At 46.0% G+C, this 23,046-nt stretch overlaps 1 protein-coding gene and 1 long non-coding RNA gene across 2 annotated transcripts in view; both read right to left on the reverse strand.

Annotated features, from left to right (window-relative positions):
- Positions 1 to 930: 930 nt before the first annotated feature.
- On the reverse strand, positions 931 to 1,854 carry LOC138520411 (olfactory receptor 10A7-like). The gene has a single exon (XM_069632812.1). The coding sequence runs from the start codon at positions 1,852 to 1,854 to the stop codon at positions 931 to 933; it is 924 nt and encodes a 307-aa protein (XP_069488913.1).
- A 745-nt stretch (positions 1,855 to 2,599) lies between these two features.
- The window catches only part of LOC138520614 (uncharacterized), a 50,718-nt gene continuing 30,271 nt past the window's right edge, over positions 2,600 to 23,046 (reverse strand). The window contains exon 4 of the long non-coding RNA XR_011282814.1: positions 2,600 to 2,718. This is a non-coding gene — a long non-coding RNA (uncharacterized lncRNA). The remainder of the gene's footprint in view (positions 2,719 to 23,046) is intronic.

Consider the following 23,046-nt stretch of genomic DNA (forward strand, 5'->3'; position numbering starts at 1 on the left):
ATAAAGAGACTTATGTGCTTCATGCCTGCATGCACAGGGGTTTTCTCTCCTACTGAAATGTATCTGCTCGTTTTATACACCCTTGTTTGGGGAGGTTCTTCCTAGCTACCTAGGGACTGGTCATATTCCTTGTCTTTCAGAATCCCTTCTCAGGATTGGTTTGTCCAGTTTAATGTCTCAATGGCCTATTATTCTTTGATAAACCAAGGTTTTTCAGTGGATACTGGTTTGCTGTAGTAACGGTCAGGTGAATTAAGACCGCAAGACTTAAAGGCTTTGGCCATGTTCAGCACAAACCTGGCATTTCAACAACTCAATTTGGCCTGGTTTGCGGCCTCACCTCTGATTCTCCATGAGCTTCCTGACAGAGAAAAGATTAAGGGCAGACCGATCTTTGGATTGTTCCAGGCCTTAATCTTCCAACTGTAAGAGCTGCTCGAATCTTCTGCGGTTGTAGCTTATTTCGCGATGCAATGTGGAGAGCCGCACAATTCATCATCCTTCCACATTCGACACCTGAAGTCTGTGGAAGTTGTTCTTGGGAATTCTGTTTTTCTGAAGCCATATCATGGCTTGTGGGCACAGCATCTCTGATGTTGCCTACACGGCCATTCCCTTTGCTAGGGAACTCTGTCTCCAGTTCAGAAGTGGGGAATACTCCTTGACACATAACCGGGTGACGCATCCCTTAGCAGTCTAGCCTGAGGGCCTTCTTAGGAATGGAGTCTACAACATCTTGTGGGGAAAAGCGAGTCAGAAGGATCCCTCCTGAACTATCCTCTTGGAGTCACATTAGGTGGCAGCCGGAACAACCCGGTGCAAAGAGGCTCACTTCCCACCCATGAAAGGAAGGTGAATTCTGGCAACTCCCCGCAACATCCTGTAAGTTCATCAAGAACAGAAAGATTTGAAAACCACATGGTATGCATTTCAATACTTGGATTTGATGAGTAGTTTCCTCACAGCGCCTTTCACTTCTTTATTTCTCAGGCTGTAGATCATGGGGTTAAGCATGGGTAGCATGACAGCATAAAACAGAGCCAGGAGCTTATCACTCTGGAGCCAGCAGCCGGATTTTGGGAGCACATAGGCAAAGGTGCCAGTGCCATAAAACAAAGTGACTGAGAGCAGGTGGGATCCACAGGTGGAGAAGGCCTTGTGTCTTCCCGTGGCTGAGTGGATCCGTAGGATGGCAGAAAGGATCTTAAGGTACGAGGTGGCAATGAGCAAGAATGGCGCAATGACAATCAGCACTCCAGCTGCATAGGTCGCAATCATGTTCCCGCGAGTATCTGTGCAAGCTAGCTTTAGCAGTGGCAGAACGTCACAAAAGAAATGGTTAATTGTGTTGGGCCCACAGTAGGGTAAAGTGAACGTGACGGTGGTCTGGCCCAGGGAATAAACTCCACCGACAACTACGGCTCCGGCTGAGAGTTGCGTGCAGACCCTCTTCGTTATCACGGTGGTGTAATGCAGGGGGTCACAAATGGCGACGTAGCGATCAAACGCCATTGCAGCCAAAAGGAAGCATTCTGACGTCCCGAGGGTAACAAAGGAGTACATCTGGACACCGCAGCTGAAAAAATAAATACGTTTAGTGCTGGAAAGAAGAGTCCACAACATTTTGGGGACGGTGACTGTGATGTAGCAGATCTCGAGTAGGGACAAATTCCTCAGGAAGAAATACATTGGGGTGTGAAGGGCATGGTCCACCGTTATCACCAGGCTGATGAGTATGTTGCCCAGCACTGTGCCCAGGTAAATGGGTAAGAACAGTGCAAACAGCAGCTGCTGAATCTTTGGGTCACTGGAAAACCCAAGAAAGACGAATTCCTTCACAGACGTTTGGTTCATTGTTTCACACCAACTGCAACAAACACAGACACAAATAATGTATATGAATAGCAACAAGGCAGTATACTTTTTACTGTTTTCTATACTCTCACACGTTCACCATTTAGTCTATTTAATGTTTCTTGTCATATCCTGCTGGCAATTGGTCATTACATACAAACTGAGATCTGGGTGTCTGAATGTGGAAACTGGCAGAAGCATGTTGACTCGTGTAGAGACAGATACAGGTGTGGAGGAGTGCAGTTTGCTGCAGAGGTTTTCAATCCAATTAGTCTGCCTTCTCAGTGGTGGAAGCAGGAGGAAGTATGTTTGATATGCAGCAACTGCATTTCCCGAGTGTTAAAAGCACCAAGATCTCAGGGTTCACATGAGAGTGGGGTAAAGTAAAAGAAAGACCTGCATGGGCAGCTGAACTGCACCATGTTGATTTCTGGAGTCAAATTACACGATTAAGTTCAAGGTGCAGAGGAACGGGGAGAAGACATGTTTCAGAATGTAAAATGCCAGGGTGACTTAAATTGAGTTTAGCAGAACTCAGTGAATGGCTGGTTACATGTGTTATTGAATAAGTAGGCTGCATGCAAACATGCATGTACAACTGAAACAGCACAAGGTGGTGACTGCACATCTGACGACCCAGCATTTCAAAAAGCGTGAATTTCATGACACACTCCCCACCCTGACAAAACATGTTTTTCAGAAACATTTTAAGGATCTGAAGGGCTGTAGCCCATATTACCCAGCATGATGTACACAACTAGTGCCTCTTCTTGTGCCTCTTCTTGCTACATGTTTGGCGTTTCTTATTGCAGAGGATTCAACAGATAAATCAAAACCAGTTTAATGTTCTCTATTCGTTTTATTCTGCAATAAAAAGGGATTAGGGTTAAATGGAAACAGTAAAAACAGCGTATGAAAAAGAAACCATCCGCCATCTACTCTACAATGTCCAAGCAACCAACAAATAAGGGATCGCTATCTAAAACATATTTTTTCAGACTTTGCATTAATAGACGTACCCACGTGTTGGGCCCGACTGATTGGTGGTGACAAGACGCAGTGGCTACTAGCAACTTATAAAATTCTTCAACTCGTTAGCCTCCCAATCAACCAGTCAACAACGTAGGACCTTCAAACTTACACAGACAAATAACACAAACAAGAACTGAATAGAAAATTTGTTCTACTTTTGTAAAAATCAAATTTTGATTAAAAACAAATAAAGCATTTTTTAAAAGAAAGAAACAGTAAAATAAAGAGTGTGGATGTTGATATGGCCCTTAACGTAATCAATCCTAATGGCCCTCCGTCCTCTCCTCTCTTCCTGAATTCAAGTCCGTCTTCCATGAGGTCAACCAGTCACTCACAGTCGTTCGTATTTTATAGTGCCCTGAACATTTCTGTCTTTCCTTCATGGCTCGTGCGGATTGGTCATCTGCTTCTTCGCGTTGCTCCTCCTGAACTCTGATATTAGGTGCCCATCTCCAAGACACTGAGGTTGTCTGATTGGGGTCAGTCGTTAGCATTAACAGGTGGATCTCACATAATCAGTGTTATGCATTCTGTTCAGTTCAATGCGTTCCCCATTTGACTTGAGGCTGTCACGTTTGCCACTTCCCATTAGGCCTTTGTCTCCTGTCAGACTCTAGCCTTCAAACCTGCGCATCTCCACTAACACAGGAACACCCCCTTGGCCCAGGCATGCAAAGGTTGTATTGCTGGTATCTCCTTTCTGAGATGTTATCCCACACTTTCGCCTTTGGGCTCCATTCCACTCTTCTTTTATGGTCCCCCTGCTGCTATTTGGTTGAGTGTTTTCTTCTGCTCACCTCTCTCTCTCTCTCTCTCTCTCTCTCTCTCTCTCTCTCTCTCTCTCTTTCTCTCTCGCTCTCCATCGCTCCATGTATGCCTTTCCCTATATCCTCTTTCCTCTCTGCTCTTTGAACTCCTCCTACACTTTCTGCCTCATTAAATGTTCATTTTTCTACATCTCCAGTGTTCAACAGCTCCTCCTCGTTTTCCTCTCCACTTTTATGTCCCTTCTCTCCTTTCTCCTCTCAGTTTCCATTGTCAATAATTCATCTTTTGTAAGTCATTAGTAAACATTCACTTTAGCAGTTTGTCCATCCTATGAAAAGAAAGGATGATGTTATAGCAAACCAATTAAGTGTACTGTTAATCTACATTTATGATTGCACAGTCTAATTTAAATGAATCACTATAACCTGGTACTTGAAAGAGGTCTCATGGTAATGTTGCATTAACAAGTTGTTAATATTAACCTGTGTGCTCCGCATTCTGAGTTTGGTGGTAATTTGGTGGTAAATCTGCCAAATTACCACCCACATCAGTTACTGTTACCGACACTTGGTCATGTGGGTGATACAACACAGGGCCGGGGCAAGGAATTTTGCCACCCTAGGCAAAGTGACAGATTGATGCCCCACACTTAGGCACTTGAACACACCTTTTATGCTGCACTTGGTACAAATATTGAAATGTTGTACTTCAAGGCCCACACCACATTAATACTGCCTTACAAAGCAGAGCTCTAAAGTTTACGATGGCCATATGCAAGAAAGCCATACAGCCCTGTTTTTGCTTGGAATTCTGGGAAAAAATATATGCCTGTATAAAAACCATTTTCATGCTGGCTGAACTTACTCCTGTGGATTTGACAGTAACAAAACGCCATGTCATTGTAAGAAATAATGTCCACACTGGCTGCACCATGCCAGTCTAGCAGCTTGCCCTAGTGATGTTGTGACTACCTGAAGCATCCTGCCCAGACCTGTGACTGCCAGCACCACCCTGACATAGGCTCAATGAGTACCTGCAACATGCTACCCAGGTATAGTGCCATTTATGTCCACTTCACTACTGGTGGAAGGTACTGCTGGACAGCTGCTGGACTAAAATGTCCTGGCAAAGAGCTCAAGTTAACTAAGCCTTGCTCTGTGCAGCCCATAAAGCTGCCATTCTCACATGCTTTCCTTTAGTCCTAGGTTTATTGCAGTTTACCAAATGTTTGAGGTGGCACTGCCGTTGAAAACATACATCAGAAAGCATGGCTGTACTGTTCATGGAAGTTGTTTAATTATTTACTGTTCCTATGGAGTGGGAAATGAGCCTTTCTGTGTTTCTTTTGCCCATCCCCATCTTCCTTAGTCCTTAGTGTTGTGGTCTCGTCTGGGTTGTCCTCTGCTAGGACCTTTCAGTTTTTCATCATGGAGACCTAATAAATTAAATAACACTCGCATTTAAATAAACCTTTTCACAAGGACTTGCTATGTGGTTTGTTGCTCTGCCCAAAACTAGGATTTAAAGGCACAGAGAGTGGGCTTAGGTAGGGATACTGTAGGTCTCACACTGTAGAAACGAAACTATGAGCCAAGTCTTGCCAGGGTCTATTCAACTAAGGGGGAGGAGGGTTGAAAGGAGGCAGAGGTGCATAATAGCATGCTGCCTTAAACCTCCCAGTTATAGTGTCTGCAGAAGCAATTCCTTTCTATGCTGCTACTCAAGGGCTTGAAGAAGTGTATTTTATTACATAATATAAAGCCCTGTCCAAGCTTTTTGGCAGAAATGATGATCAAATAAGCGAAAGTAACCTCTCCCTTCTAATGAGTGTGTCACTGTTCCGGGTCGCTGTATTTGCAGACCATCCTTCATTTTGTCATTTTCTATAACTGAGCATAAATACTCACTTTGTATGTACGTCTGTTCACAACACCCCTATACCTGGGGTCAGGCACAGGCAGCATGTTGCAAGGCACTTAACAAGGCAGGCAACAGTCACCCCCTTAACCACCATTGTTTGAATGTGTGATTTTTCAACTCAGATGAGATGTAGGCAGATGGAGTGCAGTGTTGAAACACAGTTTATAGAATGGCATCTTTATGCATTAGAGTCTTAGAGCTGGAAAACATTATGCCTGTTAAGAATACATTTGTAGGATGAGATGTTCTCCCTGTACCACGTATGTTCCCTCTATGTACATTTTACCTGAGCCAATGAGACAAGTGGCTCTGCCTGAGAAGTGTGCACAGTCGTCCTCACTCTTCAGTAGCAGGGTCTGTCAATGGAGGGCACAGTAACGAGGTGTCAAGCCTTTTGCTAGGTGGCCTTATATATGGTGAATTTCCTTAACATTGTTGTGATAAGTGTATGAGTGACATTATCTTCAGGTTTACTTATTTATTAGGCACACATTTCAAATGGGCACCATGGCTCAAAGCAAAATCTATTTGTGCCCTATGTGTCTCCTCTCTTGTAAAGTCCATGTTAATTTTGTTGTAACACAAGCAAGAAATGTTAGATTTGTGTGCTTATTTCAGCATAGACATATCTTGAAACCTAATAATCCATGACGGCAAAGCACATTTTTTGTCACTGTTATCTTTAATAATTGTGCCATAATCCGCAGGCGTACTGCGCTACAATAAAGGCTTAAGATTGCTTGCCAATTCTTTCCCTAGAAAACATGAAATGAATCCCTGCATCGATCATCCCCACTCAGATCTATTCCTCCTTTGAATGTCTGCTATGTAGTCTCTCTATCTCTCCTGGCCTCTCTCTGACCTCGTCCAGCATCTACAGGCCACCTGGCCAGGCCACCCATTCCTCTCTGAATGGGCTGACCTCATTTCCTCTCTCTTTTCCTCTTCATTTTGGCTTCTCCCTCTTTGGAATCTCAATATCCACCTGGACTGCCCTGACTCATCCTTTTGGGCACATCTGCAAACTTTGTTACTCTCCCTCCATCTCCATCCTACCCTCTGGTCTGACACACTCAGCTGGACACACCCTGGATGTCCGCATCTCTTCAGACATTCCCTTCTCTAACCCTATTACTAGTTCTCTCTCCTGGACTGATCACTTTCTTCCCTCTTCTCACTTAAAATGTTCTGTCCCCTTGGCAAAGTCCCTCCCAGCACTGCCACCTTCCTTTGCTGTAATTTGACCTATGAAGCAAGTGTCAGTGACCAACTCTTCTACTCCCGCCCAGGCCCTCTGCATGACTCTGGCTTCTCACTTCACTTCTATCCTTCATCCTGTCCGCACTCTCCTCTGCTACTCTTATCTCTCCCTCTTGCTCACCCAGACCCCACTTGGCCGCCCCCTCCTTGCCTTCTCTTGTCCCTCTCTCCTATTACACCTGATGATGTTTCTAGACAAGTCCGGTCCAAGAAAGTATAATTCAAACAGGTGACCCCTTGCTCCTCCAGATCCATTAAGGAGAACATTGTTTCTCTCGCTCCAGCCTTGGCAGATTTCTATAATCACTCCTTCGCCACTGGATCTTTCCTCTCTCTTCTTAAGCACTCCCTTGCACACCTGCTACTAGAAAACCCTTCTTCTGACCCCTTCTGTCTGACTAACTATCACCCAATCTATCTCACTCCATTCCTGGGCAAATTCCTAGACAAGTTGGCTATCTCCCAGCTAACCCTCCACACTGAATCCATTGGCTGTCTCCATGACCATCAGTCTGGCTTCGGAGCAGGCAGAGGCATGGAAAATGCTCCCCTGAACACCTGTGAAGATCTGCTCTCTAACCTCGACTCCAGAACTCCCTCTGTCCTCATCCTCCTTGACCTTTCTTCTGCTTTTGACATGGTCAACCACGCCATCCTGATTAACCTGCTGCATGAGAACATGGGCATCACGGATCAGGCCCTGGTATGGCTGACCTCCATCCTCTTGGACCGCCCCTCCCTGGTCCAGCTTGGGTCCTTTCTCTCCACCACCTCTCTCTCCACATGTGATGTTCACCAGGGCTCTATCCTCTCACCCTGGCTCTTCAATGTCTATCTGGCCCCATTGACCCTCCTATTCTCTACCTTCTCCTCTAACTTTCAGTGTTATGTGGTTGACACACAGCTCTCTTTTAGGCTACCCTCTGCCTCCTCCCTGCCGCACGCATTCCTGACTGTCTATGTGCTATTTAGGCATGGTGCACCTACAACGATCTCTGCCTTAATGCCAGCGAGATAGAGATCCTTCTCATTGGGACCCCTGCTCCCGGTTTACCTTTCTCCCTCTCTCCACACTCCATGGGCTCTCTCCCCTCACCCTGCTGTGAGGCAAAAAACCTTGGGATCATCTTCGACTCCACTCTCTCCTTCTCCCCCCACATCACAGACCTTGCCAAGAAGGCCCACTTCCAGCTGCACATGCTCAGAGGTATTCTTCCTTTCCTCACCTTTCCCCAGAAGCTCACTGTCTCCAGAGCCATGGTTTCTAACGAGGCTGGAATACTGCAACACCCTCTTTCTTTTTTTTTTTTTTTTTTATTGATTTGGTTGAAACAAATCAACCTTTCAAAATGTTACAAAAGAAACGAAGAAAAACATACCAATAAATATTATACAAAGTGGAATGGTAGACAGAAATTTGCAAAAAGAGATAAAAATTATTATAGCAAAAACATGGTATAAAACAAAGTACGGCATCTAGTCGTATTTGGAGAAGATAAAATGACAATTTACAAAACACATAAACCAAGATAAAACATAAAAAAAAAAAAAATTCTAAAATGTACTCATTGGTTCATGGCATAATATAGCGAGACACAATAATAAGAGGCTAGTAGATAGACCTCAGCAGAGGTGACCAAATGAAAAAGCAACTACATCAATGAGTTAACCATTTGAATTTGTCAGGGACAGGCTTTCAATAAATTTAACAACTGCAGTTTGAATAGGCAGATACGTAGAGTTCAGAATTGTAAGCCATGATGCTTCATAGTCTAGGAAGCCTAAATGCCGACAATGTTGACCCAGAAACTTGAGTCTATGAGGAGTGAGAGCAGAACACTCAATGATAAGATGCTCCAAAGCCTCAGGTTGACAATTGTTCTTACAAAAGCGACAAAAGTTATCACGATCTGTTATTAGCTTGCGTCTGTGAAGAATGGCTTTGGTTGGCCAAATGTTAAAACGTAGACGCATGATTGCAGAGCGGATATTGACTGCTGGAGCTTTGACTAGGTAAGGATGGAGTGTTTTCATCTTTTTTGGAGGAAAACGAAGAACATTTCCATCACAATAGGATAAACATGATTCATTTGTCTTAATCCAGTCAAATTCATATAGCTGACGTTTAGCCTTATCAGGATTGTTAATTAATGTATCAAGGGAGATATCAGCACTACTCAATGCAGAGTAGGCAGTAGTCACCCAAGAGACAAAAATTTTTTGTGTAGTGTGAAACATATGAAGCGCAAGTTCTGAAAGTAAAGTGTAGTCTTTAGATACAAGAAGACATTTTCTGAAAAGCGCGCACAGGCGCCAAATGTAAAGGGTTTCAAGCGAAATTAGGCCCAGTTCGTATCTGATCCACGAAATGGGGATACAAGCTGGTAATTGTAGTATCTTTTTCCAGAAATGGCTTTCCCATTTGTGGAAGACAAATTTAGACTGACACGTGAAAGTTTCAAGCCCATACAATATTGACGGCACTGCTTTCTGATTCCAGTAGGCTAGGGCAGGTATGATGGAAAATTTGCCATATCTAGACATAATCAGACTAGCTTGTGACGTGGCCGTTGTCACCTTTTTCACAATCCCATCTACTTGAGCATTGCAGGACCCACGTAACTCAAATAATACACCTAAATAGGTGTATTGCGGCACAATCAACAACTGTGTCTGGTTAATGTGCCAGTTGAATGATTTATTTCTTTTGGTTGGTTGATACAGCATTATCTGAGATTTATTGGAGTTAATTTTTAAGTCATTACGGATCATATAAGACTCAAGAGCAGTCAGCAGTTTCTGCAAGCCAATTTGAGTTTTTGAAAGCAATACCATATCGTCAGCATACATTAGGGTTTGTACCTGATGATTATTAATTTTTGGAGAATCTGAATCAAGATTTTGAAATGAGAAAGCTATGTCATGGATAAAATAATTGAAAACAGATGATGCCAAAAGACAGCCCTGTTTAAGTCCACGAGCCGTGGGTATGGAGGTGGACAAAGCTCCATCAAGGGTTAATCGTACATAAATACACGTGTCAGAGTGGAGAGCCAGGATGATATCAAACAGTGTTTGCGGACAATGATCACGTTTTAATTTGGCAAAGAGCAGGGGGCGAGAAATAGAATCAAAAGCGGAGTGTAGATCAATAAACGCAAGAAATAAAGGTTGTTTCGATTCTTGGCACTGAGCTTTAATAGAGTTCAATGCGACGAGATTGACCTGGGTGCCCATACCCGCAATGAAACCAGTCTGAAACGGATCTCTAAATGAGTTCTGGATCGTCCACTTATTAAATTCACTCAGAACAAGTTTGGTGAAAATTTTACTCGGGGAGTCTAATAATGCAATTGGCCGATAGTTCTGGGGTAAACACCTTTCACCTTTTTTGAAAATCGGGATAATGATAGAGGATTTCCATGATGAAGGGATGGTGCATGTGTATAATATGTCTTGAAAAATGCCATACAATATACGAGCCCATGTATCAGGATTTAGTTTCAGCATGGAGTTGGAAATGCCATCTGGGCCGACGGCTCGGGAGGAGCTAGCTTTTTTGATAATTGATAAAATGTCCTCAGTTGTAAAAGCCAGCTTCCAAGTTGGAGTTCTAACAGAGCGAAAGGTGTCCGGATCAAAGTTGGAATCAGCATATAGGTTTGTGAAGTAAGAAATCCATTGTGTTTCATTGACTGCGTTTAATTGTGCATCGGCGTCTCTAGTAAATGCATGATTGTGTAACAGAAGCCACATTTGGGCCGAGTTTTTATTGGCAAGTGATTTTAACATTATTTCACTGTCATGTTGGAACATTAATGATTTATGGCCCTTTAACCAGTTTTTGTGTTGTGTTTTCAAGTTGGTAAGCACTTGCCAACGATTACAAGAAGAGGAGGATAGTATCTGGCGCTTTAAGCGCCTAAACTCGGTCTTACGGTCTTTAACCAGCTGATCAAAGGAGTGGGTGTGTTTGGATTGAAGTTGCCTGGGGGTCGAAATGGTATGCGCAAACGGTGCAAGTAAATCAGTATATTGTACACCCACTGTGTACAAATTCTTTCGAATTAATTTTTCAAATTCATAAAGACGATAATCTGTCCATTTCAGTTTAGATCTGGCCGAGTTGATAACAAAGCCACAGCTGACTGAAGAGGATTTTAACGCAAAAGTTTGCCATAAAAGGGTCAGAAGAAGTAACTTATGGTCACTGCCAGGATATGCAGTAATTGAAAGATCCTGACAGAGTTTAAACAGTGGTGAATCCACAAAAATGTAATCAAGTGTGCTTGCACTGTTATTGCGATACCAAGTCGATTGGGAGGGAGAATCACCTTTAAGGGCCCCATTGATCATGATAAAGTTCCGTTCATTCATAAGTTGGATCCACCGAGAACTATCTGTTGAATATGGATTGTTAACAATACAATTCATATTAAGATCCCCTAATATGATGGTGAAGTTGGTAGCATTTGCTATATTTATAATATCCAACAAGGAAATAAGGCCATCATAGAATCATCAGAGCAGGCGACGGGATTTCTGTACACATTCAACAATGCGAGCGAGGCAGTACCCAGATCAATTTTAACTAGTTGCAGATGAGCCTCAAAGGAAGCCCATGCATTTACATGGAGTCCAGCCCTTTGTAATACGGCAACCAACAAGCCCGAGGTGGGTCTACCTTTAGTTCGAGTGGCCGGTAGTAGAGTAATTTCATACCCGTCCCACACCGGGGGGACTAAAAGCCAGGTCTCCTGTAAGGCAAGGATGTGAGAAATCACAGGCATAGATTTAATAGAAGCCTGTAGATGATTGTGCCCCCTGGTATTCCAACATGCAAGATACAAAGGATTGTCGTTTTGACACAATGATGGTTAATTCTGGATGCGGGTCCGGGTGTCATACACTTTATTAATATCACATCAGTTTGTTGTCTTTCATAGATGCGTGGCTGTGGAATAGTGACCCTAGATTGAATTGTGTTATCATTCGGTTCATGAGCCAATAAAAAACCCATGTCAAACAGTGCCATTCTCGCTCGCCAGATCGTGTTGGCAACAATGGTCGATGGTATCCATAGTCTGATGATAGAATTGGAAGAGACAGAGATACATTCAATTTGTGCTATGTCAAGAGTAGAAATGTCCCTTAATTCATCAATGTCACTAAAGATGTTTAAGACACTCCTCCTATTCAAATTATAAACAGGATAAGGACCATCTCGGCATTTTAAGATAAATGTGCAAGCCGAGAGGGTAACAGGAATTTGAGCAGGTTGAGAGAGAGGACGCCTTATTTCAGAATTATGAGGATTCAACAATCTAGATTGGTACGCTTGTTGGGGGGGCAGATCTTTAAACTCAGTCACTTGAGACTCGAGATTGTACTGCTCAAGACTAGAAAAGTTGGACGTGTCAGAAGGTTTCGAAATGAGTTGGGAGGGGGCTGTCATAGTAGACGTGAATTGGGGTGTGGGTGCTGCAGAGAGCCTTTCCTCCAGAAACTTGTCAACAGCTTGTTTCAGGTCATTCAAAGGGCCCTGATTCGGTACAGATGTTGAGGAAGAGGGCCGTCTGGTACCTGAAGCAAAAGAAACAGTTTTGTTGGGTGGTATGTCGATCACAACTCGTTCGGTACGCTGCTCCAGCATCTCAAGGGACTCAACCAGAGCGTCCAGAGGAGGGTGGGGAGGTATCTGTGCCGGAATATCAATAGGCACGGGAAGTGCTGGTTCCTTTGTGTGAACAGACGGCAGAGGACACGCTGGCAGCAGCGCCGGGTCAGGAGTTGCCAAGGGTATTATGAGGGGATGACTCTGGGAAAGATCTTTCTGCCCTGCTGCCAATGACCCACCAATCGCTTTAAAGAAGGCATTCAGAGTGTTTTTGTTGCCTCGACGAGAGATCTGTTTTTTCGTTTTTTTCATTGCGATATGCGATTTTTTTGAAATCATTGTGGACGTGGACTTAGACTTGCCACTGGAAGAGACCGGAGATACTGCAACAACAGAGGTTGCCGGAGGGAGACCCTCAGGGAGGGAAAGTGTGGCACTAGAAGCAGCAATCGCAGCCGGAAGAGGCACCTCAAGGGCAGGCACCAGATTAAAGTTGTGTGGGGCTAGCTGAACTTGAGGCACAGAAACAGAAGTTATAGTGTTGGGAGGAGCGTCAACAGCACAAATGACATGATGAAAATGAGGCAAAGCAGAGGGAACATTCGCGCTTTTCACATGTGAAAGACAAATCGCAGGGGGCCGAGCTGTACTTATGTGCCTGTCTAGATTAGTATAACTACCACAGGTGATTATTGAGGCTTCATCGCTCACCACTGGCCTTTCTGATGGTGAGGTAGGTACAGGGCACAGCTGATCATGGCGAAGACCCCAGTGTAATAATTCCTCCAGTTGTGCACCTTGGGTAGCTATTTTTGTGTGCAGGATATCAAACATTTTGTGCATGCCCAGAATAGAGGTATTGATTGCCTGCAAGGCTGGTTCAACACCAATACTGATCGCTGCAGCAAATGTGTTGCGAGCAGGCACAACTGGACGAGGTGTGGGAAGAGCAAAGGAAGCGATTGCTGAGTCTATTGGTGTGGAATAAATACCTTGAGGAGAGAGGCAAGATTGAGCCACATCGCAAGAGGATTTCACAGACTGCAAGGTATCATGATGGCTGGCATATAAAGAAATACTCGTACTATCAAGGTGTAAGGGTGAATTTGGAGTTATAGACGAAAGTGTGGTTTGAATGCGAGCTGAATTTCCTCCTCACATTCCGTGCTTTTAACGATGCAAGAATCGTTTTATCAGAAATGCCACGTGTTCGAGCGGGAGTTGATAGCTCTATGGAGGGACTGGGAAGCACCATACACGGGACTGTTTGCTGATCCACAGCTGAAAGGTGAGATCCCGCAGGCCCTTGTATCAAAGAAGGGACAGTCAGGAGTGGATCTGCCAGCGGGCCCATGATGGGGTTGGCAGAAGTGAGGTCAACTGGAGTTCTGGGAGATAGAATAAACGCTGGAAAGTTTGTTTGAAAGAGCCCAGTACTAGGACAGCTAGGCTTGGGATAGGAAGCCAAGTCTGGCATGTTTGATTTCAATGAGTACGGCACGAAGGACATTGGAGATAGGGCAACTCTCAGACTAACCTGAAAAGCCTGAGAAAGCGCAGTATAGACAATTTAGGAGAACACCTGCACTAGGAAGCCAAACCGCGACCGCAGAGAAGCGGTGAAGCGGTAAAGCGGAACTTAGCCGTGAACTTGCTCGTGCGCGCGCGCTGTGCGCGTAGGGACGTCTTTAGTAGGAAACACAATAGTAGAGAACACGCCCTTTCCTGGGCAGGGCTAACAGTGTGTGTCAATCACTAAGGCTGTGTAACCAGGAAAGCAGTCCGCTTGAGTGCGAATTGAAACACTGTAAAAACAAAACAAACAAACATGTATCAAAAAGTTGCTTAGTTCTGTGAACTCCCAGTAATGGGCTTAAGAGTCTGAGTCCTCCAGCCAAACCAGTCACCTGGCTAGGCAAAAGTCCGAAATCCAAGTGCAGAGCGAAGTCCTCACGAGTCCTCACGAGCGGTAAAGCGGAACTTAGCCGTGAACTTGCTCGTGCGCGCGCGCTGTGCGCGTAGGGACGTCTTTAGTAGGAAACACAATAGTAGAGAACACGCCCTTTCCTGGGCAGGGCTAACAGTGTGTGTCAATCACTAAGGCTGGTGTAACCAGGAAAGCAGTCCGCTTGAGTGCGAATTGAAACACTGGCTAGACAAAAGTCCGAAATCCAAGTGCAGAGCGAAGTCCTCACGAGCGGTAAAGCGGAACTTAGCCGTGAACTTTCTCAATCTGCCTAACTCTCCACTTCACCCTCTGCATCTTATCCAGGGAAGAGCTCTCTCCTCTGCATGAGTCTCCCTCTGGAACAACCTCAATGCCTCTCTCCATCTTATGCCAGATCTCCTTAAGTTCCAGAAATGCCTAAAGTCCCACCTTTTCTCTTCTTCTTTCTCTCTCCCCTCCCCTGCTAACCTACCCTTGCGCCTGCTCCTCCTTCTCTGCTGACTGTCTGATTGGTGCCCCGAGTGTATTAGGGCACCATGCGCACCTCCCCACCCCCCGCCCCTGGAACCAGTCCTCCTGCACTTGTTGCCTAACCCACCATTGCACTGCCACCTGGCCTACCTTGCACTTCCTGGCTGGGATTGCACCCTGTTGCCCCAGCCTCCGTCACACTTAACTCAGAGCTTGCTGCCATGGTTACACTTGCCAAAGTTGATTCAAGTCTTCTCGGCTGCCCCCAGGGGGATTCTGGGAGTTGTGGTTCTGAAATAAAAAAAGAGTGCTGTGGCTAGCAACTGCATTGAGCAGCATTTGGATATACAGAGTGGAACATTCTTGCTATTTGTGGCACATAGGGAGGATGTTTTCGGTGACTGGGGATCCCCCAACTCACAATTCACATATATTCGCCTCATTAGCCTCCTACCCTGAGTTAAGAGGGTTCCCCCTCTTGGCAGGGTCATGCCCCTGACCTGGTCACAAAGTTTTGTGAATAATAAAAGCCCCATGCTGTTGAGGTAAACTGTCTTAAAGGCAATTTTACTGTTAATTATCACTAAGAGATATCATTCATGTTAGGGTGCAGTCATCTCCTAACCTCTTTTTGATGTCATCAATCTCTTCTTGAGTTATGCCCAGGGTGGAAAGGATTGTCTGTGTTATTGGGAGAAGGATCCATGTAATCTTGCCAAGGTCCTTGTTGCTTCAATTATGGTTTTTTTTTATGGGTAGATCATTTTGCCTGTGCACATGGTGATCTGTTTTGGATTTTCAAATCTTGATTTGATTATTTTGCCCTTTGACTTTTCACTGTTTTTATAGGCAATCTGCAGTACACTTTTCCCCTGGTATAGGTATTTCCCATCTACATACTTCCCAGTTGAGTCCATCAGCAATACCATTTCCCATTCTGTCTGGTGTTTTGCTGGATTTGTCTTTCTTGCGGGTCTCTTGTCCGTGGCTAGTGCATTTCTTATATTTGTGTATCCTGTGTTTTGCATTGCATTTTATTTTTGCACCACAAACAAATCTTTCCAGATTTTATATATAGGGACGATTTTTTTGTTTTGCAGCATTCCAAATATCATTATTCTCCCTCGTGGTTGAATTTTCTCCAACACCATTTGGGGATTTGCTGTTGTGACATTGTCATTTTCTTTTGTTTTATGTTGTCTAGTTCACCCATTCCTTGGTTTATATTTTTCTGTAGGTAGGCGTGTCGTTTGCAACTCTATGAGATCTGGTAACTGTTACTTTTAGTTTGTCGGTCTTTCCCTCTAATGTTCTTAGTCTTTGATTGGTTTCTTACAATTCTCAGAGCAATGGGCTCGAGTTACCTGTTAAAAATCTGTGCACAAAACCACGCCAGAAGCGTTAATACCGGATTGCCGGTATCAACGGATGAATAGAGAAAACATCTGGCATTTGCAGACAAGAAATGCCGGCCTTACCACTTCTGCCCACAAAACAGCACTAACACCGATTGGCGGTAAAACCGGTGCCGAGAAACCCAAAATGCAGTGAAAATCCAGAGTTAGGCCACCAGCCATCTAAAAACCTACCTCAATCCAATGCAATCTACAGTTATCCAGGCACAGAAACACCCGAAAAACATGTCCCAGGAACACAGCAACTCAGGCAAAGAACTACGATAACGCAAAACCAAGTTTGCAGACGCTGAACTGACAGCACTTGTGAAGACTGTTTTGCAGCATGCTGAGGAGCTGTTTGGAGCAAGGCATCACAAGACAAGCTGCCAGGGGAAGAGTGCTATATGGCGTGAGGTGGTGGCCAATGTCAGAGCTGTCGGGACCGTCCCCGGACCAGAAAGGATTGCCCCAAGAGGTGGGACGACCTCTAGGCCGAGGTGCGGTCATCCAATGCAAAGCACAGTAGGAAGTGCGCAGCCACAGGTGGAGGCACTGTGGAACCCGTATGACTCATGCCAACTCATGCATCCTGCACATGGAGGGGACTGAGGGCACTGAAGGCGACGATGCCGGTGCAGGGACACAAGGAGAAGGCAGTAAGTAGAGGTGCATGTACATGTGCAGCACCCTCCACCCCCTTTTTGCATGCCTCCACCATCAGGGTATCGAACAATGGCCAAGTCAAGTGGCCTGACCTATGGCATGGAATGCACTTTCTACCCTTTGATGGATGAACCACCCCGATAGACACACGTGCATGCACATTGCACACATCCTGCATGCCCCCCTTCCCCTCCATGAACCCCATCCCTGCAAGTTTGTCCACCTAGGCCACAAGACCCACGTGAGACACAAGTCACCAACAACACAGTTGCCCTCACTGCATGTGATGTGTATAATGCATGACTGAGGACATGTGTGACAAACAGCTGCAGCTGACAGCACACCTCGTCTCCCCAACAGGTACCCACTCCACAGGCAGCGACGAGGCAGGACCATTGCATGCACCCACCAGGAGAGGCACCACACCTGCATAGGCCAGGCACACTGCCGGACGCAGCAGGAAGCATGGCAGTGGGGAGACACCAGTACAGCCACCACCACTACCCCAGACAGTGCTAGCCCTGCCACCACCACCACCACACCAGGCAGTTGCATCGCAGCCACCACCCCAGGCAGTGACAGCCCAGCCACCACCACCAGCGCAGGCAGTGCCATCCCAGCCACTACCACCACCTGTGGCAGTGCCAGCCCAGCTTCCACCTATGCAAACGGCACACACTGGTGTCGTGCCCTACGACACCACAGGCAGCGAGAGTACACGCGTGATGCAGGACAATGCCCGTGCACACACCAGCCCCTTGCCCTGCCACATGGCCACAGACAGATGTCCATTGTGGATATTTTTGAGGAGTCAGACTCAAACAGAGAACAGGAAGTGGACATGGACTCCTATGAACAATATTAGGGTGACACCAATCCTGAATTTAGTCCAGCCACACCCCCAAGCCCACACAGCCAGCAACCACTGCCAGATGGTAACCTGCATGAAATAAGGGCACGGCTGGACCTGATCTAGCTAAAATACACACAGTGGCTGGTGAGAAATTCAAAGAGATGTGTGAAATCTGAAATATCATCCAGCAGAGCACCCACCGCATAGCACGCGTACTTGGATAGGCAACATCTGCCATGGTGATACTTGAGCAGACAGTGTGTGAGCTCACAGATGCCTCATCTGCCGCAGCAGAGTCCCTATCACAAGCCATGTAATTGACATTGCAGTACATCCATGCCCAGGGTTCTGAGCCCTCATCCACCAACACGCCCACTGAGGACTCACTAAAAGGCACACCAAGGTGAAGGTCCATCCGCCTCCTCAGCAGAAGATTCTAGGACTCAGACCTGAAGTCCAAATGTGCTTGGAAGTAATGCATGGACATGGTGGTCACTCTGATGCATACTGTTGTGTAGAGCGGGTAGGGTTTTTGGGGAATTTTGAGTGGGTAGGGTTTTATGGGGTATTGTGAGTGGGTAGGGTGTTTTGGGGGATTTTGAGTGGGTAGGGTGTTTTGGGGGGTGAGTGTTGGGACGGGATGTACAATGCATGCATATCCAGAATGGCACACCAAATCATAAAAAGAAAATTCACACTTGCAACCGTGAATGGACATCAATCTTTGTGTGCATGCATTTATTGTGTGAGAAGGACAGTGAAGTGATCATTGCCCTGGTAAATGGCAGGCAGCATAAAGAATAATCCTCATTAGGCTCCTGGCAGGTGATGCAAACCTTGTATCCGCTTGTGTGCCATCCGCATGCACACCCTCATCATCCATCCTCAGTGGGGGTATGTCCACATCTGGGGCATGGGTTTGTTGCGCCGAATGCTGCTGTTGTGCAACATGGGGCATGCCAACACAATCTTGCCCACCTTATCTGGCTTGTACATGAGGGCTCCCCTAGTACGATGCAGACATCGGAAGTGTGCCTTCCACATGCCAAATGTGCGCTCAATTGTCACCCTGGTCCGAATGTGTGCACAATTGTACGCCAACTCCTGTGGTGTTTGTGGATTCCTAATGGGGTCATCAGCCATTGGAGCTGTGGATATCTGGAGTCACCTGCAAGGGGGACATAAATAGGGCATGTCAGTGGATACAGTGGATGAGTGTCCCTTTCAAGCATGGTGACAATGGTCAGGGTAAGTACAGTGCCCATATGTGAAATCACGTTACACCTTAAGGCATGTGGGTCATTGGATGAGTGGTGTACATTCCTGACAGTTATGCCATTTAGGTAAGACATTGACACCATGTTGACATGATACTACAGGATGGTGTTTGCATGGCCGACACCGACAAATGGGACATGGACAGAAGGTCCACAGTACTCACACCATGGTTTGGGTCATGTACTTATGTGGGCCCACTGTGCCTTGTGGCATTCGGAGATCAAGGTGTTTCAATGGGATGTGCATATCACAGGGGAGAAGGGCAGATGGCATGTGCAAGTGCTCTTGTGTGCCAGGAAATGGATGCTCATGTGTGACATGGGGCGGGGGCACTGGCTGGTGCTCGGCCGGGGTGGACACAAGAGTGGTGTGCACATGCACTGTGTATGGTGCATGCTGGGGAATAGGTGGGAAGGTGTGGGAGGGTGGTAGTGTAGAGTAGACATGGACCTGGTGTCCTATGAGTGCCATGTGGTCACACAGCAGATGTGTCAGCAGCAGAGGTCATTGTCAGGGGGTGAGTGGTGAGGAGGTAAGGATGGCTATTGGGTCCTCCACACAATACTTAATGGTGCTCTCTGTTAGGGGCAAGGGACCTTTACAGTGTGAGGACCCGCTTACGGGGGCGGGGGAGTGCATCATCAATGATGTGTACACGACACATGAGTATGGGGTATGGGTGAGGTTTCAGAGGACTGATCTGGGTAACATGCTATGTCTTTGCCTGCTAAAGTGTCATCCCGTTGCTTGCCATCTGGTGCAGTTCTGTAAAATGCATATGTACTGCACTGAGTGACACAGTGTGTTCCCTGTTTGTTGTGCCTGCTGTGCCATGCTGTGGTGCTTGTTGAATGTGTCATTGTGCACACACTGTGTGTGTCTATGGCTCTGCATCCATTCTGATGCACAACACCATGCTTTACCCCAGATTCACTTTTTTCATCATGTGGTCGGTGCCCCTGCAGTATGTGTAAGTTGCCTTTAGTACAGGGTATGTTGTAGCATGTTCATGTTGAGCTCGTCGTGGGACTTTGTCACATGTACTTGGCTCACCTGTGCACCCATGCCTGGCCACAATGATGGATCATGCTCTTTTTGTCTCTCTCACTGTTCCATTGTGGTACATGTGGTCCTGTGTGCCTATATGCTGATTGGGTAGCACCGTTTGGGCATTCAGTACTGCTCTTTTTTAGGGTCACATGACAGAGGGCAACAGCCACTGATTGGGGGATCGAGGGGGCAGCCTAAAAATATCCTGTCTCCGTGTACTGTGATTCCTACTCACACAAGGCCCAGGTACATATTCCTCTGTGCCTCACCATGTATGCTGGCAGTGTGCTGTTACACAATACCATGGCATCATGTGGTGATCTTGGGAACCGGGCACAGCAGTGGGTGATAGTGAGTTCGGCATCACAGGTGACCTTGATGTTCAGTGGTACTGTTTCTGGTACCTGTATACTTTTTCCTGGGTATGGGAAGCAACCAGCTCGATATGCGTACAGTCCAGTGCTGCCACCACATTGGGCATGCCTGCCATAATGTACAATCTTGCCTTAGTAGCATTCACCTGTGCCAGGGTGGTTGGGAGTGCAATGTGCTGTCCCACATGCAGCAGGTGTGCGTCCAGCACCTCTACCAGTACTTTGGAAAATGTTGGTTGCGCTAATCCGTGAAGCTGACTCACAGTATGCTGGAAGGTGCCCGTTGCAAGGAAATGCAGGACAGACACTAGCTTCACCAGCGGTGGTATGGCATATGGATGCCAATTACTGCTTTCAATGTCTCCCTGGATAATGCTCATGAAAGATGCTGTGCTCTCTCTGTCCAGGTGATACAGGGTTAGTATTTGCATGTCATTGAGGGTCCATGACGTGGCCCGTACGTGGGGTATGGGTGCACTCATTGCATGGTGCATCCTCCTCCTCTAGTTCCTCATCCTCACCCTTCTGTCCAGTGCCTCTTAGGCCCTCTGTTGGTCCTCCAGCAGCTGCAGCGCATTGTGGGCTTGTAGCAGCTGCAGGTCAATGCTGACTGCAGCCAGTGGCAGCATTGTGGATTTTGGGAGTGTGTGTGTTGAAGGGGTGGCCTTTTTTCACCTACTCCAAGCTGCATTTGGTGCTCTGGATACATTAGGCACACCAGTGGCCTCATTCACCACACCTGCCTGCATTTACTGCCATTCACTGCCTGCTTTCAGGCAGGGGTCTCGCCGGCTAGTGTTTGCCTATGTTGCTGCAATTTTATTGCCGGTATTCCCGGATACACGAGGCTTGTCATATATGGCGGTGTTGCTGTGGTGGTGGTGTTCCCACCAAGTCTTAGGTGCCTGGCCGGTGGCCATCGGTGCCGGTTTCTCTGCTGCCTTACTTGCCGTGTGACTGTTGTCATAGGTGGATTTTCCCCCTTCGGGGGTTTGCACCAGACTCGTACTTTGGCATAACGGTAAAAATGAGGGTATCCTATATTACCGCCACCTTGTTACTGGACCACCACACTCGGAATGAGGCCCAATGTTATGAACTCTTTTATTTGACAGTTCTATGTTAATTCACCGCTGATTATGCTCCCTTCGGAGAGTTATCTTCTTCCAATTCAGGCCTTGCATTTGTGTTTTAAGTTTGTTTCAGTAACACACTTATTCTTTATTTGTCCTATAAAATTTCTGTATTGTTCGCCCGTGTTTGTTGTAGCCTCTTTGAAATGTGTGAAGTCAACCGCCAGTGTCCTAAGGCACTTCTCCAAGATGTATGTGGTTTGGATGATTCTAAATGACAGGTCTGGGGAACTGCAGACCCAATTCCCGGTGGTTTTACTTTCCATTTGGTTCTTTGTTTTATGTAAATGAAAACTTAACAAATGGATCTGTACCAAGTTTTTATATCTTTTGTACAGAATAAAAGGTTTGGTTTAACTCTAGGACTTTGATGTAGACGGTAGTCCACATAAAAGTGTTTCAGGTTTATTTTTTAGCAGTCTTTCCACTATATAATTTCCTTTCTTTTTCAATTTTTTAAAATCCATGGATTAATGAAATCCCCTACTGTAGGGTTCCTGAGCAATGTACAACGTACATCACAGGTCTGTTTTTCATATCTTTTATTAGGTCAATGTAATGTAGAATCTTGGGTTGATAAATACCTAAAGGAACTCACGAATTGTTCTAGGAGTAATTAATGAATCTTCTGTAAAACAGTGTCAAGGATGGGGCAACACAAAGATGGGATTTTCTCTGTGCTTCCTGCACCTAAGAATGGTGATGTCTTTCCATAAACAATGGTAATCCTACACGTACAAATTCCTATTCCTGCGGGCATGCGCCAATCTATAAACCAAACTCTGGAGGTGATATTCAAGGTAAAGTTCAAACCTCCTCTTGACAAGTCCTCTAGCCTTCTACCTAAACCTATGCTACAAAAGTAATGTGAAAAGATTGACCAGCAAAAGTGTTCATAACCTCAGATATTAAAGTATTTCCCTTTCCCAGAATCAAACATATAACATCTAAGATATTTTTCCACTGAAGGTGCCTCCCTCTACAACAGCTGCCCTGCCTCTCGAGCTGTCTGGAGCCAGATCACCTTATGATCCGGAAACTCCTCAATACCTTCCTTTGCTCGTCCTCCTTCTCTCTCCCTCTCCCTTGCTAACCTCCTTTCCTTTCTCCCCCCAACTCTGTTTAGGTTTTGTTGTCTGGTTGCCTGGTTCACCTCCAGAGCCTAACAGGTCCCAGGCTCCCCTGCCAGTCTTTTGCACTTGTCTTTGGACCGCTGCACTTTTTTCAACATTACTGCACTTTCAGTTTACGCTCCATGAGTGGGGCAACCTCTCTGCACTTTAACCAGGGCCCTGCAGGACCGGACTCAGGTTTGTTCCCCCGTCACCTCTCCTTCTCCGCACCTCTTCTCCGCACCTCTGTATGTATGGATGCATTACCTAAATGTTCTAGGACCAGTTAATTGTCTGTCTTGTCCCACCGTCCACA

This window comes from Ambystoma mexicanum, chromosome 13 (genome assembly GCF_040938575.1).
Source record: "Ambystoma mexicanum isolate Mex_15411 chromosome 13, UKY_AmexF1_1, whole genome shotgun sequence".
Taxonomy (NCBI): Eukaryota; Metazoa; Chordata; class Amphibia; order Caudata; family Ambystomatidae; genus Ambystoma; species Ambystoma mexicanum.